The 15,539-nt window shown below is 32.0% G+C and overlaps 2 protein-coding genes across 3 annotated transcripts in view; one reads left to right on the plus strand and one right to left on the minus strand.

Annotated features, from left to right (window-relative positions):
• LOC111640617 (calbindin-32-like) overlaps positions 1-10,356 on the plus strand; it is a 34,624-nt gene extending 24,268 nt beyond the window's left edge. The window contains exons 3-11 of one of the 2 annotated variants that reach the window (XM_023386654.1): positions 15-104; positions 241-327; positions 6,602-6,658; positions 6,727-6,807; positions 7,508-7,563; positions 7,646-7,691; positions 7,760-7,816; positions 7,924-7,995; positions 8,673-10,356. In XM_023386654.1, the coding sequence (XP_023242422.1) occupies positions 15-104; positions 241-327; positions 6,602-6,658; positions 6,727-6,807; positions 7,508-7,563; positions 7,646-7,691; positions 7,760-7,816; positions 7,924-7,995; positions 8,673-8,801 (675 nt within the window). In that variant the 3' untranslated portion in view covers positions 8,802-10,356. Of the gene's footprint in view, positions 1-11; positions 105-240; positions 328-6,601; positions 6,659-6,726; positions 6,808-7,507; positions 7,564-7,645; positions 7,692-7,759; positions 7,817-7,923; positions 7,996-8,672 lie in introns of both variants that reach the window. The other variant, XM_023386653.1, reaches the window with a different exon arrangement.
• A 386-nt stretch (positions 10,357-10,742) lies between these two features.
• On the minus strand, positions 10,743-14,479 carry LOC111640612 (von Willebrand factor A domain-containing protein DDB_G0292028-like). The gene is made up of 4 exons (XM_023386648.1): positions 14,270-14,479; positions 11,087-11,342; positions 10,876-10,997; positions 10,743-10,771 (listed from the first exon to the last, which is right to left on the minus strand). The coding sequence occupies exons 1-4, from the start codon at positions 14,448-14,450 to the stop codon at positions 10,743-10,745; spliced, it is 588 nt and encodes a 195-aa protein (XP_023242416.1). The 5' UTR covers positions 14,451-14,479.
• Positions 14,480-15,539: the final 1,060 nt, after the last annotated feature.

Raw genomic sequence — 15,539 nt, forward strand, 5'->3', positions numbered from 1 at the left:
GTCTTTTCTAGCAGCCCATGACGGATGAGGTAATGAGCGAGGTGAAGAAGTGTTTTATGGACACTTACGATGTTAATGGAGATGGCAAGATTGAGATACAAGAGGTAGGGTGAAGTTAATTGAGGATGTGGAATTATTGTGTATTTTTGTTTCCTTTATCTTTCTTTCGAGGAGACTAAGAATAATCTCAATTTTGTAGGCGACAAATCCAATATGAAATCAATTTTCTTCTTCTTGCAGTTGGCTCAACTGTTACCTCTAGAAGAGAGCTTTCTTCTACTGTTTCGATTCGATAATCCTCTAGAATCAAGTGTAGAATTTATGAAGGTAATGGCTCCATTTCTCCATTTTTATCTTGTATAATCTCTGAAAAATCGGTTAGAAAATATAAAGTGAAACTCCCGATTTAGATCTTCATCGTCTTCAAATTGAAAAATGGTGATGTGTTTCTTCCGGAATACAGAGAAGATTTAATTGTAATTATTTCCGATCTGCAGCCCATTTACAATGAGCCTTTAGCATGCCTATTTACCTAGGCTCTTTACAGTGCCAAATTACTTACAAGTTAGATCTTTACCATGCCATTTAAGAGCCTTTTAACCATGCCCATTTACTTAGACATTTACTGTAATGGGCCCTTTACTTTAGGGCCAATTACAGTCGAGTCTACAATGGGGGACAACTACACGGTGAGGGATGAGGCCCAGTCAACTTTTTCATGAAAATTTCTGCTATTACTTTGATTGAGAGCTATTCGGGTAAAGATCCTGAATTGAAAATAACACACCTTAAATAATTGTCCGTGTAATAACGGGTGAAAAGTACATTTATATCTGTTTTATTTATATTATTCTTTGAGGCCAGTCTCTCTCTGAAATTCATAAAAGAAACGGGGCCCCTAGTGATAAGGAGCAGTCAATAAGGCCAAATATTAAAGGGCCTCACAGAACAGAGGTGGCCCCGCTTATATCTAGCAAGATAATTACCATTATCGCATCAAGCATTGACGTATTAATGGTAATTATCTCCATAAACTTAATTAACGTAAACCTTGGTTTTAAGAAGCATTACGTTCAACATAATAACACTATTCTAAAGCGTTATATCGAAGATATTTACCATAATAAATGCTAAACTTTACGTGAATGGGCATATATTATAGTAAAAGATGGCAAATTCTTATAATTTATAGTTCTTTACAGCTTCGTTTCCTGTGGCGGAAACAAATTGAAGTAAATTTGTCATAAGTTTGGATCGATCGATTAGAAGAATTAGAAACCGGCTACGTCACAATACCACGCTGCAATATATGTATATATATAGTTAATCAGGGCCTCCTGTTTATAAGCTTTCCATATCCGGTTTGGATTTTCTTCTAGGCCTTTCTAATTCCTAGATTTAACAAGGACAGACAGAAAGGCACGCGCGACAGTGGGAATGTTTATACGATAATTATATTATTTATAATTATAAATGATTAATGATCAAATGATACGATATTTATCGGAGTATAAGAGCTAAATAAATGATATGTTCAAGCGGATAAATGCGCTTCGATCCATCATTTAATCGATATATCGAATGTATACCCCGCTATAATAGATTCTTTCTCATTTTCTTTTTGCTGGATTGCAGAAAAATATAGAAAATTCCAAGCTAAATCTGCCAAAAAAATTACAGTATTTGATTTCCGGCACCATTTTTATAAATTTCTTACTTCTAAAGTAATTTATAACGCGAGTTTGATGTAATTGGGATCCTTGCAGGCCTTTTGTAATCGTTTAAGTAGGGCCTGGCAACGAGGTTTCCCGATTTAGTAGCCCTAAATTTAAAAAAAAAATAAGCAGAATAATTTAATGTTTGGCTCTGTATGGGCGCTGAGGGGCCCCTTTTTCATACCCGTCACGTGTTCGGCCAGGCCCGCAAAAGGGCGAGAGACGGAGACAGGCCTCTTACGAAAAATTTGATTCGGGATTCTATTCCGAGTTTCGAGCGGTGGGGCCTTTTTTTGGCCGACTATTCTTATCTCAATATAGGGAAAAAGGTCTTCTAGCGCCCAGGCCTTAAATATTTTTGCACGGTCCCGGTCGTAAGGGATACTTCAGGGACATTTAAATTTAATACATTAGAACTTACTACAAAATGTTTATTATAAATCAATTAATCAAATAAAGTTTGTTCGATCGAAGAGTATACGTTCTTACGTAAATTTGACGTCATCGCTTAGAATTTCTCATTGAAAAACTGATTTAATGACGTCAAATTGACGTATTGAGCTATTCTAAAAGAGAGAACAGACTATTAATTCGAGAGACTCGAGTATTAGGGAAGTTTATCCAACTTTTTTATATTAAAAAAACTTATAATTTTTATATTTTTTTACGTAAATATCAGCGTTAGAAACTAAATTTATTATAAATTACAATTATTTATTTGAGGCATCCATTAATTTTATAAAACTAATAACATCTTTAAGTCTTCCTCATCGATTTTAACGCCATTCCAGACGTCGAGTCAGCAAAGAAATGGAATCAAATGAAATAATTTGCTTATAATTTCGTTATTTTTTTCAATTAAAACCCAAACTTATTTATTAATTATAATATAATATAATTATTTTGTATTTTATTTATTAAATATCGTTAAATTTGCGCGTGAAGTAACTAATACTGAAATTTTGTCAAGGGTTCGGTAAATATTTTTTATTTTTCCCATTAATTTAAATTAAAAAAGGGGGTATAATTATCGTAAAAAATATACGGGATCCCAGCCCACTTCTTCGTATATTCGCTCTTTTTTTTATCTTTATTTTAATTTTAAAAATGTTAAATTTCTATTTACAGTCGTAAAAAAAAGATTTTCATGCTTTATGAATTTCGAATCGATATTTTGAAGTACTGTATTTCGCGAAATATTAAATATTATAAATAATTTTTTTCCGAAAAATTTTTATGATTAAAAAAAAGATTATTTTCAAAGTTTATGAAATTTTGTTTGTGAAACGCCCTCCTCGTGACATGAGAATGCAATTAAACACTAATAGAGTTGACCTTTATCGGCTTTTTTCCTCTTTCCTTCTCCTCCTTGTTCTTCTCCCTCCCATACCTTTCCTTTTTTGTTTTTTACGTCCCTTTCTCGCTCTCCTACTCTTCCTTTTTCTCTTTTTCCTTCTCTTCCTGCTCTTTCTTGCTCCTTTTCCTTTCGTCCTTGTTTTTCCTTCTTCTTTTCTTTCTCCGTCTCTTTCTTCATTTTCGTCTTTTTCCTCACTTTATTTTTCTCTCTATCCCTCTTTTCCTGCTCTTTCTTGTCCTTCTTTCCCTCTTTTTTCGCCTTTTCTTCTCTTTCTCGCGCTCTTTTTTCTTCTTTTTTGTCTTCTTCCTTCCTTTTTCTCTCTCACTCACTTCCTTCTTCCTTCTCCTTTTTTCTTCTTCATCTCTTTCTTGTTCATCTCCCTCTGATCTTTTTCCTCTTTCATCTGTTTCTTCTCTTTCTCCCTCCCATCATTTTCTCCTTTTCCTCCTACTTCTTTTTTATCATTTTTTCCTTATTTCCCCCTCTTCCTTCTCCTCTTTGTTCTTTTCCCTTTCTCCCTTCTTCCTTTTTTCCCCATCTCCTTAATCAGGTTCCGCTCCTGGATCTCCCATTAACCAAAAACTACATGTTTGTCAGATAAACAACACTTTTATAAAAGGTCCCTACTTGACGAGATCTTGCAAAAATTGTAGAATAATAAAAATCTAGAAGAAAATAGCTTTTAAAAATATCCATAATTTTAAATCATACAAAACATAAATACCATTATTAAATACCTCTCCCCTACCGTTTAATTGCGCGCCCAGGTGTGAGGCAGGGATTTATATTTTGCCTTTGTTTCCGAGCGATTTCGCCTCCTGGAGTTTTGTTATTGGACAATTTTTCAACAACTCCATTCGGGGGGAAAGCAATTTTTGAAAGCAATTCTGTTTTTCCGGCGAGAAACTGCCCATAAATAAAGGGATTGCATTGTCGTGCCTGTGTTCCTGCCACTCCAAATTATGTACATTCTTGACTAGTTTTTCTCCTAGATTTTCATTGTTAAGAAGTTTTACGTCCCAATTTTAACCCCCCTCCGAGAAAACAACAATTTTATGACTCAAATAACAGAAAAAATTGTCGTTTTATAAAATGAAAGCTTGCAGTTTTACTGATCCAGCCCCCGTGAGGTCAAACCTCCGCTAACGGCCACCTCTAAACAGTGTCCACTTGTGTTTTTGTAATGCCTGCGAAATAACCTCCAAACTACGGCCATTTTTTACGTCACGTCGGTGTCCGTCGTTGGGAGGTTCGACCGTATTAGTATTTTCTACGTATGAATGTAGAGAAAAGTCTATTAAGAGTAATGAATCGTAAGGAGAATCATCAGCATTTTTACCATTCTCCTCCATCGATATTTATCGATTTAACGTTTTTTTCTTTTGTAGGGAGAGTCGCGCTTATAATAATACATTCGATGTAACGAAACGTTATAAACGTCGTTATACAAGAAACTTTGAATTTTTACAATCTTCACCAAGAAAATTTACCCGTAAAGAAGGTCAAATGTCGAGAATTTTCTTCGATATTAAGTTGAATATTTTTATTTATTTTTCAACGTATGAAGCCTTATATCGAGGGGATATCGTAGGGCCTTTTGGTTAATAACTCGGACATAGATCAGCTTTAAATTTTAATCTTTAATGCAAAAAACAAATACGAATTCGTCGTTAAATCGAGCAAATATTACATTAAACACGAAAAACCTCGTTATAACGCTATAGTGCTAACACGAATTCGGATATAACGCAATTGAATCTCTACATTATTCAACTTGGTATATGGTCAGTTGCGTACAGGCATGTATATTATTGTACAGTACAGTACACTGTACAATAGTGTACTGTATACTGTAAACAATAAAAAATTACGCCTTGTATAGTGACGAGATCTATTTGAAAGTCGCGATTTAGTGAAAGTAACGTCGTTTGAATTGTTATAACGAGGTTAACGCTATTTGGAATGTTGTTATATCGAGGTTCGGTTTCATATAATTTTTTAAAAAAGACCAAGGTTTGGTGTATAAACAGCAAAGAAACTCACTTAAAATGGGGTTTTCTTGTCATTTCGGTATAACGTACATTCCCGTATATATCGATCTGACTGGCTACGCTCATTTCTTTGTAGTTCGAGATGTAATTTCTCCACCGTAAGCGTAATTAGTTGTAATCACAGAAATAATTGCTTTCTTTAATTCCTAAAAACTAAAAATAGAAGACACAAGCCTCTTATTAAATCATTTGAACCCCGAATTAATACAAAAATGATCTCTTAAATACGTTATAATGAATCATAAATGTGTCAATCGATCACCTGTCATAGATCTCGGTTTATCGATTTCTCACCACTCGACCGAAAAGTCTCGGCTTGAAATTAATTACGAATTTAGTATCCGACTTTCACTAAAACCCCGATATAGCGCTACCGTATTTTTGCTTCTGAAACTGGCAACAAATGAAATGTGGTAATAAACCGAGCTGCGGCACGGATTATATCGATGTAACACCCCTATTTAGCGCCACCCTCATAAAGCGAATAATTGTAAATGGGTCTTTTTCATAAATGTTAATCGAAGGGATTTTTTCTCTGTCGATGATTTTCTGAGCGCACGATTTTGAATTTCAAACTTTAATACTGCACAATTCTATTCGCTATACCGGGTGATCGTAATTAAAGTACCCCTATTCAACGCTGTCTAGAGAAATATTTATCAGTGAAAATGCAAACAAATCTATAGATAGTATAGTATGGCATGCGTGGAAGACGTTATCGTAAGTAATATTAGTACCAAAACTCACCACAGTGGCACTTTTGGCGCTAAAAGCTGCGAGAAAAACAGTTTCTTTTGCATAAGCCATGTTCTGTTTATAAAAATGGTCATTGCCTTGCCAGAAGACGAGTTGGCAAGTGTACCGAAAACTGGGATTAGTCACGGGTTCGAGCCTCATCAATGGCCTGTCACGTGCAAATTCCTGCTTTTATTCACGTGTCTAACCCCTAAATGAGGGCCAATACGAAGTCCCATAGATAGTTCACCCAGGAGACATTTTCCCTTGGCATCGCCGAGGTCTTTGTATAACGCAAACGTCTCGTATTAATAAAAGGTTTGTTAAATGCAGCGCCAAAAATGCCACTGTGGTGAGTTTTTATACTAATTTTTTCCTCCAAATACCTTGTTGAAATGTCGTCAGTTGCATTTTTGGAACTGAAATTGGCACGTTGAATTGGGGAGTAATTTAATTACAGTAGCCCAGTTTAGCGCCAGTTTCAGAGACGAACAAACGGTGGCGCTAAACCGAGGTTAGATTGTATAGTAACAAGTCCTGAAGGGTTCTCTATTTAATATGTAGTACAGTACGTATTATTTTGACACTAGTGAAGACACTATATTGTGTTTTTTTTTTTACTGTATTCAAGAGTCGCTTCGTCAGGGGGGTTATTCCATGTGTTTTGATTCCATTGTACAATTGTTTGAGGGGGAATGACACGAGGAACTTCCGGTTTTAATCCAATTTTCATTTTTACACAGATCTGGAGGGAGTATGACACGGATGGTAGCGGTTACATCGAAGCGGATGAATTAAAGGTAACACAAGACAATACACTAGTTTTCTCTGTAGTGTTACGAATTTACAATTGCAGTTTCTTTTCTAGAACTTCCTTCAAGATTTACTTCGTGAAGCCAAGAGGGAGAACCTTGGTGAAGAGAAACTGATCGAATACACAGATACTATTGTAAGTTTTTCGATTCTCTGGTGTTATAAAGTTAAATAACAATAGAAAAAACGTTGTACAATATACTACTGCAATAGCTCGTTCATATTATCCGTCGTTTAAGCTAATTTATAAAGGGGTGCTGGTTATACGCCGATTTTAAATGCCAATCACAAACTGGGGCCCCCATAAGCATTGGGTATACACGCGAGGTTCTGTTTGATTCTAACAAATGAAATTACAATAGTTCGTTGGTATATTCAAGCACAAAGTAAATTAGCATTAATATCCTTGCCGATTTCTAGAATTTCTTGTAGCATTCTTCCTTAGGCCCACTTGAAAATCTAGAATATGAATTCTAGAAGGTTTGAGGTGCCATCATATTTCAAAACAGTTATAAAATCGCACAGAATTTAACTGCTAAACTCCAATTTAGCACCGTCATTTCTTGGCCTCTGAAATTGGCACTAAATCGAGTGCGACGCTAAACCAGGAGTACTCGAATTACGCACAGTTACGAGCTCTATACGCGTAATTCGATGATAACAATGCATAATCGTGCATTGGAAGATACGGAAGGAAGATTTATTCCAGACGCTTTACCGGGGTGGCGCTATATAAGATGACGTTATATCGAGGTTTTGCTGTTATTCTATTTAGATTGCTGTATATTTTTTATAAATATTAGGTATTTTGCTTAAATCGAAATATTTCTTTGCAGTTACAAATATTTGATGCCAATAAAGATGGGAAACTCCAACTTAGCGAGATGGCCAGGTAGTGTACTGTACAGAGAACTTGACAGTATTTACTGTTTACCCCCTTCGAATTAAAGAAATTATTGTTTCTTTTATCCTAGGCTTCTTCCGGTTAAAGAGAATTTCCTCTGCAGACCTTCTTTTAAAGTAAGTACAACTCGTGCATGAGCTAATGCCCTGTTTCGGGTGGTATATTCTAGTGTGATCTTTCACAGGGGGCCAGCAAACTGACCGAAGAGGACATAGAAAAAGTTTTCTCTCTGTACGACAGGGTAAATGGATTCTTTTTTTTTTTTCTTTAATCGTTAAATCGAAGAAATTATACGGTAAATCGGGGGATGTCCATCACCCGCTAAACAAAGATGGTGAAATTTTTCAGGACAGAAATGGATCGATCGAGAACGAAGAACTGAAAGGATTTCTCAAGGATCTAATGGAGCTGATCACGAAGGTGGGGTGGATATTGATTTTCACTCGAAATGTCTTTAGTGTCTACAAAAATAAAACCACTCAATCGTTAGTTTGCCACTGATTATAATAGGAATATATCCACTTAACACAGATTTAAAATTGATTTTTATTTCCATAGATTCGTTAAATGCTCCACGAAATGATCTTAACGAATCTATTCTCTTTATCCATTAAATATTAAGTACTACAAGACTAGATCCGTGCCTGAAACCATTGTTTTGAATTACGTGACGTTCACGTACCCATCTGTTACCAAGTCCATGAAACTCGTGGGTTCGCGAGCTCTGAAATTTCTTCGCCTTTGTAACACTTAATTAGGGGCCAATGTACCATAGAAAGGCCTTCTGACACTAATTTTTAGAGGGAATTGATTGGATAAGGCGATGCAACACGTGGGCGATCTGGCCTCCGAGAGGACTTTTTACGGGAAACTGGCTCCTGTTTAGGTGTTAGACACGTGAAGAAAATCCGGAAATTACATTGATAGACACGAACCCACGACTAATTTAGAGATTTCATTCGTTTTGCCACATCCCTTCCTAATTATAAATGTATACATGTACAGTACATGTTTGAAGAATTTGGCTTAATCGAATGATTGTATATAACACTTAACAAATAGAACAATTAACTTTTCATGAATTTCTTTTAACACAGGATTACGATAGCCAAGATCTAGAAGAACTACAAGATTCCATCATGAATGGAATTGGCTTCAGCAATGAGAAGAGGATCAGCAAATCGGAACTTAGCCGTATTTTATTATCAGTAGCCAACGAATCATAATTATCCTCGTCATTATAATAATCGTGTGAGAGGAATAAATAAACAAAAAATAAATAAAAAACAATAGATCAAAAGTGTAAGTAGACAGCCAGTCTAGGGGCTTCCAACAGAATATCTGTCTAGCACAAAGTTTCTATTTTCATTCGACAGAACTTAGTTTCTTTCGTAATTTAATGGGACTTAGTTTCCATTCTCATCGCTAGGAGAGTAAATATCGCTAGCTGCTGCGATTAAAATCATTTATTTCTCGTTATTTAAGTTAATTTACGCATTCAAAATGGCCGCTTATATACAAAATGGCTGATCTTCAGTGTACAGCGCTCCCTACATGAATATTCATCTTGCGTGTTGCCTAGTGAGTTGTATTGCATTTTTTTACGTTAATTAAATTTAAAATTTTATTGTAAAAAAGAAAAAAAAACGCCTTCCTCCGACTCCATTTTGTCTGATTTCCTCCATCTTTGATTGTTTTCCATTACTTTATTGAGGTTGACAACGAAATTAACGAAGTGTTAGTGTAAAATATAATACATATTTAACTTAAATTTAAAATTTAATCGTTATAGAAATTGGAATTCGTGTTATTAATGGCATCTTTTATTTAAATGAAATATAGAAATATGAAAAAGAACATGATATTGTGATAGCAATAGTAATAAAATATTGTTTAATTGTTCAAATATATTTGATTCGTTAGCTTATTTTTCTCATAAAATCTATGTTTTGTACATTTATATAGCGGAGGATTAATCCTCACTCCTCACTGGTGCTGGCTCAACCCAGCCAACACGAGTGAGGAGTGAGGATTATAGAAATAGTATATACAGGAATAGATTATATTGAGGATTATATACTAGGACAGTGGAGGCCTCACTCATACTGACCAACCCACCATTGAGGAGTGACCAGATAATTTAGATTACATTGAGGCCTCCTCACTCATAGTGGCCTGGCCAACTCTTCAATGGAGTTGGCTAGCGTGAGTGATGCCTCCAAGTAGCCTAAATGTTTTGGTATTTCGTATTAATTATTCAATAAATGAACAGAAGCTCAGTATTAAAAACAATTTTAAAAAATTAAAACGAAAATTGAAAAAACAATTGAGCCAGTGACGAAGAACTCGTGAAGAAACTCATAAAACGATTTCACTAAGTAGTGTTTGCTGTCGAATTGAAAGTATTGTTCATTTGTAAACACATTTATGCCCAATAATAGGTGAATAATTCGCCTTTGGATGATTGCCTACTTCAAAGAAACTGATTTATGACTTTGAATGAGAGAGTGCCAAGAAACAAAATGAATGCCAAAATAAATCAATGTAAGAGTACGTCTGTCAGACTGTTTACATTATTTTGAATGGCCTAAATTCAAATAAATAAATAAACAATTTGGAAAAAATTTCAACCATAATGAAAACATTCAAAGATTTATCTTGCAAGTTGCATTCTTCATGTGTTCAATTACAAAATGGACACATGAATCTATCTCAAGTATATTCTTGTATTAACTTCTATAACATGATAATGCACTATTATACAGCACAATCACTAGCGNTTCATTAAAGTTATTTAAAGTTTTAATGAATCTAAAGATACAAGTGAATGTTGTCTCTCAATGAAAACAAATTATGAACAAGCAGAAAACATATTATTATTAACTAGATTACTGCAAACCATTTTTGAATCTGATTGAATATAATTACTTCACACAGTATAATATTACTTTTATATTCTTTAATGCTGTATAACAGAAATAAATCAACTTTAAGTTAAAGAAACTTTAACAATTGAAGATAAGCTGTGAGTAAATTTAATTAATATTTAATAACCAAATGTTAATAATCATTATTTACTTAATAACTAATCATAAGGCAACTCATTCAATTTGCTTTCACATAAATTCATATCTTTATTGTAATTCATAGTAATAGAATGAACAATACTACTCTGAATTAAAGTAAAATATCTTACCTAAATGATCAAAGTTAATAATTTAATTATTCTTTTCACAAATTTTAAAAATAACAAAATAAATCATAAATATTAAGATTAATAAATTCAGATTTTCTTTATGCCAAATATTATATTTACCATATTCTTCCAGTTTTCTAAATTTAAAGTATCTAAACATTCGTACACACCTCCACTTTTATTAGCAATTTGTTGCAATGTATGTTTGTTGATATAAGTAGTTGAACTATAAAAAACAGCAAAGAGTTAGTAGTATAATAATATAAAAAATTTCACATTACTTACAATGATGATAAAATTTCAAATAGTTCTTACCTTAAACCTATTGTAAATATCCTCACTTTGTTGCTATAAGATTTGATACTTTTAAATATTATCCTTTCATTATTAACATCACCATCACTCAAAAGAATTATATTCTTTATGCCTTTTCCAGCAGTTAATTGATAATATTTTAAAACTCTTGAAAATTCTGTATTACCTAATAATGTAACCTGTTTCAGGAAATTCATAGCTTTTTGCACATTTTTTGAATTGCATATTTGACTTGATGGAAATAACTCATGAAACACTATCAAAAAGAAATAATATTTAAATATAAAAATAAAGAATATAAGACTTCTGGTAAATCAAATTTTAGTATTGTATTACTTTTATTATTTAATTAAATAAAAATCCAGCAACATTTAAAATTTTGATGGTGCCATATGTTATATTTTATTAGAAAACTTTTATATTTTTAATTATTGTAAAATTGCAAAAAAGCTTAATTTTGAGGGTGGGGACAGGTTTTTATAAAAAATTGTAAATGATAATAACAAATAAAATCGTCATTAAGTCTGATCCTACTGGAGATAAACACAACCGCTTTTATCTCTCTATCCTGTCAACCTTTAACCACAAAAATTTAATAGCATCAATCCCCAATGCATGAACCTCCCTGCAAATTTCAGAAATTTTCGACAAAAAGCACAGGAGTTATTGAGCTTCATAGAAGGTGAAAAAAAATTAGTCCCCCACACAAACATCCATACATACAGGAAAACATCCAAAATTTTTTTGCATTTCTTGATATTTCAAGGTGTCCTGAGTCCAAAAATGTAAAAATCTTAGGGGTCATTTTGACTGATAACCATACTTTCCCTTTTTTATATATAACAGAGCTAGAAAAGTAAAAATTACAAAATAAACCAAACCAAAGACGTCTAATGAAAGGTAATAAAAAATAATGGAAGCATGAATAATTTCTCTGATTAAACTGGATTGATGAAATAAGACAATGCAACACAAGTGATCTGTCAAGGGATGCCCCCAATTTTCTACAGAAAACTGGCCTCTATTTAAGTGTTACACATGTAAAGAAAACCTAGAAAACTCCACATGGCCAGAATGTTGGTAAAATGTGAATAGGGTATCCAACTTTCTTATATTAAACAAGAGGATATTGCACAGATATTGTTAAAGGATTATAAAGGACATTTGTTAGCCAGCAAATATTTATTGACTGACTATAAATCATAAAATAGTAAATAGACTATAAGTAGGGTTTTAAAATCAATGTTAAAATTATTATTAACTGTTGCACAATGCCACCCTAACTAAGTCCCTCAATTTTATTTTCTTGTCTGACTGTAATTAATAGTAGTGTCTTTCTCTTTCTGTTGAGTGATAAAGATGAAACTATTACTTTAAAGTAAGAAAATAAAATATTGGAATGTTGTCTGCCAGTAATATAAAGTAAAATTAAACAAAAACAAACAATTAAGCATATACTTAAAAGAAAAACATTATTGATAAATGGAGGACTAGAGGACAATACAGTTCATTGGAGGACTAGCCACCCAAATAAAAGACAGTTACCAACTGCAGGTGCAAACCCATAACCAACTACATGTTAGATCACTAGTGGGCTAATTTCTTTGATAAATAAATTATGATTTAAAAACAGTAGAGATTTTGTTTTTCATTTAAATCTTTTAAATTCTTGCAATTTATTTGTATGAATGACTTTTTTCAACATTAAGAGTTTATTTACAGTGGAGCGTCATTTATCCGAAAGTCGGTTATCCGAAAAAATTCCAGTTGGCAAATTTAAATTTCCACTAGTGTTGTGGCACTGCAATCTTTGGCTATGTCTTGGGCTACTCAAATATTTTACGTTTTTCATACTAAATTAACTTCTGAAGTATAATTTTTTATTGTTTTTATATTTTTCAATATATTTATTTTGTTTGTACAAAATAAAGAAATAATTTTTAATGATACAATAGCCACGATTATTATTTTAAAAAGTTTACATTAGGCTTAACATCGACAAAAATTCAATGCAAAGTGACACGCAATGGAGAAAAATTTCAGGATGGGATAGGTTAATATATTTTTTCGTACATAATCGGTTATCCGAAAAATAAGTTATCCGAACAACCCCAGTCCCCGATTGATTCAGATAAACGACACTTTACGGTACTTTTGTAATGAGATCATCTGGAATGGTAAAATATGGACACAATTACAACTGTTCAAGAAAAATTCAAATGACTTAATCTGGATTAAATTTTTGAAATTTCCCGATAGTAGATGATACAAAATGATTTCCATTGTACACTGTGGATTTTTCCATATTAGAGATTAGTGAAATATTATTACTATTATTAACATATTTAGAACAGTCCTACAGAAAAGAAAATATTCAAAAAAAGCAAAAAAAAAAAATATTGCATGAATTTCAACTAAACATTTAACAAAAACTTCAATACAATTTGTAAACTTTAAAAGCAGATCAACTTTTTTTTTTTTTTTGAAGTTTTAAAATTTTTGGAAATGCAAAGTAAAAAAATAATAATAAAAACAACACAATGCCTACAAAATGCACATATTGAAACTAAACAAGAATGCATTATAATTGCATCTTTATAATAAACAGAAAAACAGTAGTTGTGACAAAAAAAATATTCATTGTTAATGGGTCAAATGTTTTTAAAGTATTATTGTCATGACTGGGATAAGACTTGATGAAAAATTTATAGATTATGTAATATATCTCTTTATTAAAATAATCATTAATATACAATATGTCTGTACTTAAAGAATTAACATTAAATAGTCTGAAAATTTATTCAAAAATAATTAAAACTATACAATTAAATTTTAACTATAAAAAAGTAGTTAAATACAGGTATGCACTACTTACTTTAGGAACAAATGTTCCATAAGATTATAATGGAGCTGAAAAATTAGTAACAGATTGTATCTTTATGTTAAGTATTTATGTATCTAAACATATCTAATCATTGTCACATTGTCACAATTGTATTACATATGGCCTTTATGAGTAATAGACTAAACTATATAAGGTTTCTCTATAAAATTTGCTCAATAACATCTTTTTCAGAATGTTAAGTGGCACATACCTGTACTAATAAGAACAAAATAAAGTGCATAAGATAATGATATTTAATAAAATATATGTAGAATTATAACAATCATTTTCATTATTACCTGATCCAAAAACTACTATATTAAAATAACAATTGTGTGGAAGATTTTTGAGACATAGAACAGCTGTCTTCAAAGCATCTGCAAATAATTTCCCTTGCATAGAATTTGATGCATCTAATGCAATAATTATCTCAGGATGAGGATTTGTAACTGCTTCAAATTCTGGATAAAATGTCAACATGCAAACCTGTTTAAAAAAAATCTATATTAATAATAAATTGATAAATATTTGTGTTACCTGAAATAAAATCATAAAAATTAATTATAACAAGGTTCCACAGTCAAAAAATGATATTAAATTATACATAGAAAAGCAAATCCAAATTCTGAAAATCTAATATTGATATATATTACAAAAAGTGGCCTATTGTTACTTGCTTCTATGATGAAAGCTCTTATAAAATGAATTATTTGAGATAGAAAATATATAGAATAAAATTATTGTGACATCATTACAATGCTGGGCTGCAATTTTAATCATATTTTTAATTTATTCAGTTTAAAATATATGTAGTAGTTTCTTGCTCTTGTATACCATATTTTTCCTGATAACAACAGTGTCATACTAATCATCGGTCTAGCTCTGTTGTGGAGAAAATTTATTTTATTTATTTATTTCATTAAATTTACATGAAAAGTCTGGATAGACATTTGATTTCTGCCCCCTACAAAAACGTACATCATAAAAACAAACAAAACAAGAAAAATAAATAAAATAAAAAAAAACAGGTAACAAATCTTAAAAAAGATACAGAGCTTTTTTACATTTCAATTTAAAATCAGGGAGGTCAAGATGTAAAAATTCATCAAAATTATTAAGATTTTGCAATATACAGTAGAAGAAAGATTGTTGAGATAGATTTAGATGATAAAAAGGAGTAAAAACGTAAATAAAGGAGTAAAGTTTTCTTGATGGAATTTGGAGTGAAAGCCAATCTTGATAAATAAGACCATTAAAATATTTGTAACATATTAACCAATCAAAATATTTAATTCTCTCAAAGAAAGATGGGAAGCCCCGGCAAATTCTAGCAATATTAAAGTCAACAGTGAAAATCAGATTACACATTTTGTTAAACGTAAAAAGGGAAGGTGCAGCCATTGACCAAATTGGCAGTCCATAATCAATGCAAGATTGAAAATTAGCATTAAAAATCATCCACAATGCTGTTTTATTAAAGACGGGCTTATAAAATCACCATAAAATTCCATGTCAGATAGCCAGGGATCAATATGATTTTTGAAAGTAATTTTTAATTGAAGTTATTAA

The sequence above is a fragment of the Centruroides sculpturatus genome, unplaced genomic scaffold (genome assembly GCF_000671375.1).
Source record: "Centruroides sculpturatus isolate CEXI.00-Female unplaced genomic scaffold, Cexi_2.0 scaffold1393, whole genome shotgun sequence".
NCBI lineage: Eukaryota > Metazoa > Arthropoda > Arachnida > Scorpiones > Buthidae > Centruroides > Centruroides sculpturatus.

What these genes read in the sequence shown, in the direction of transcription:
- LOC111640612 (XM_023386648.1), bottom strand. Translation starts at nt 14,450, where the DNA reads ATGTTGACATTTTATCCAGAATTTGAAGCAGTTACAAATCCTCATCCT. An exon ending in TATAGTAGTTTTTGGATCAG is followed by an intron (nt 11,343 to 14,269) that starts GTAATAATGAAA and finishes TCTTTTTGATAG; the next exon opens with TGTTTCATGAGTTATTTCCA. An exon ending in ATATTTACAATAGGTTTAAG is followed by an intron (nt 10,998 to 11,086) that starts GTAAGAACTATT and finishes TGTTTTTTATAG; the next exon opens with TTCAACTACTTATATCAACA.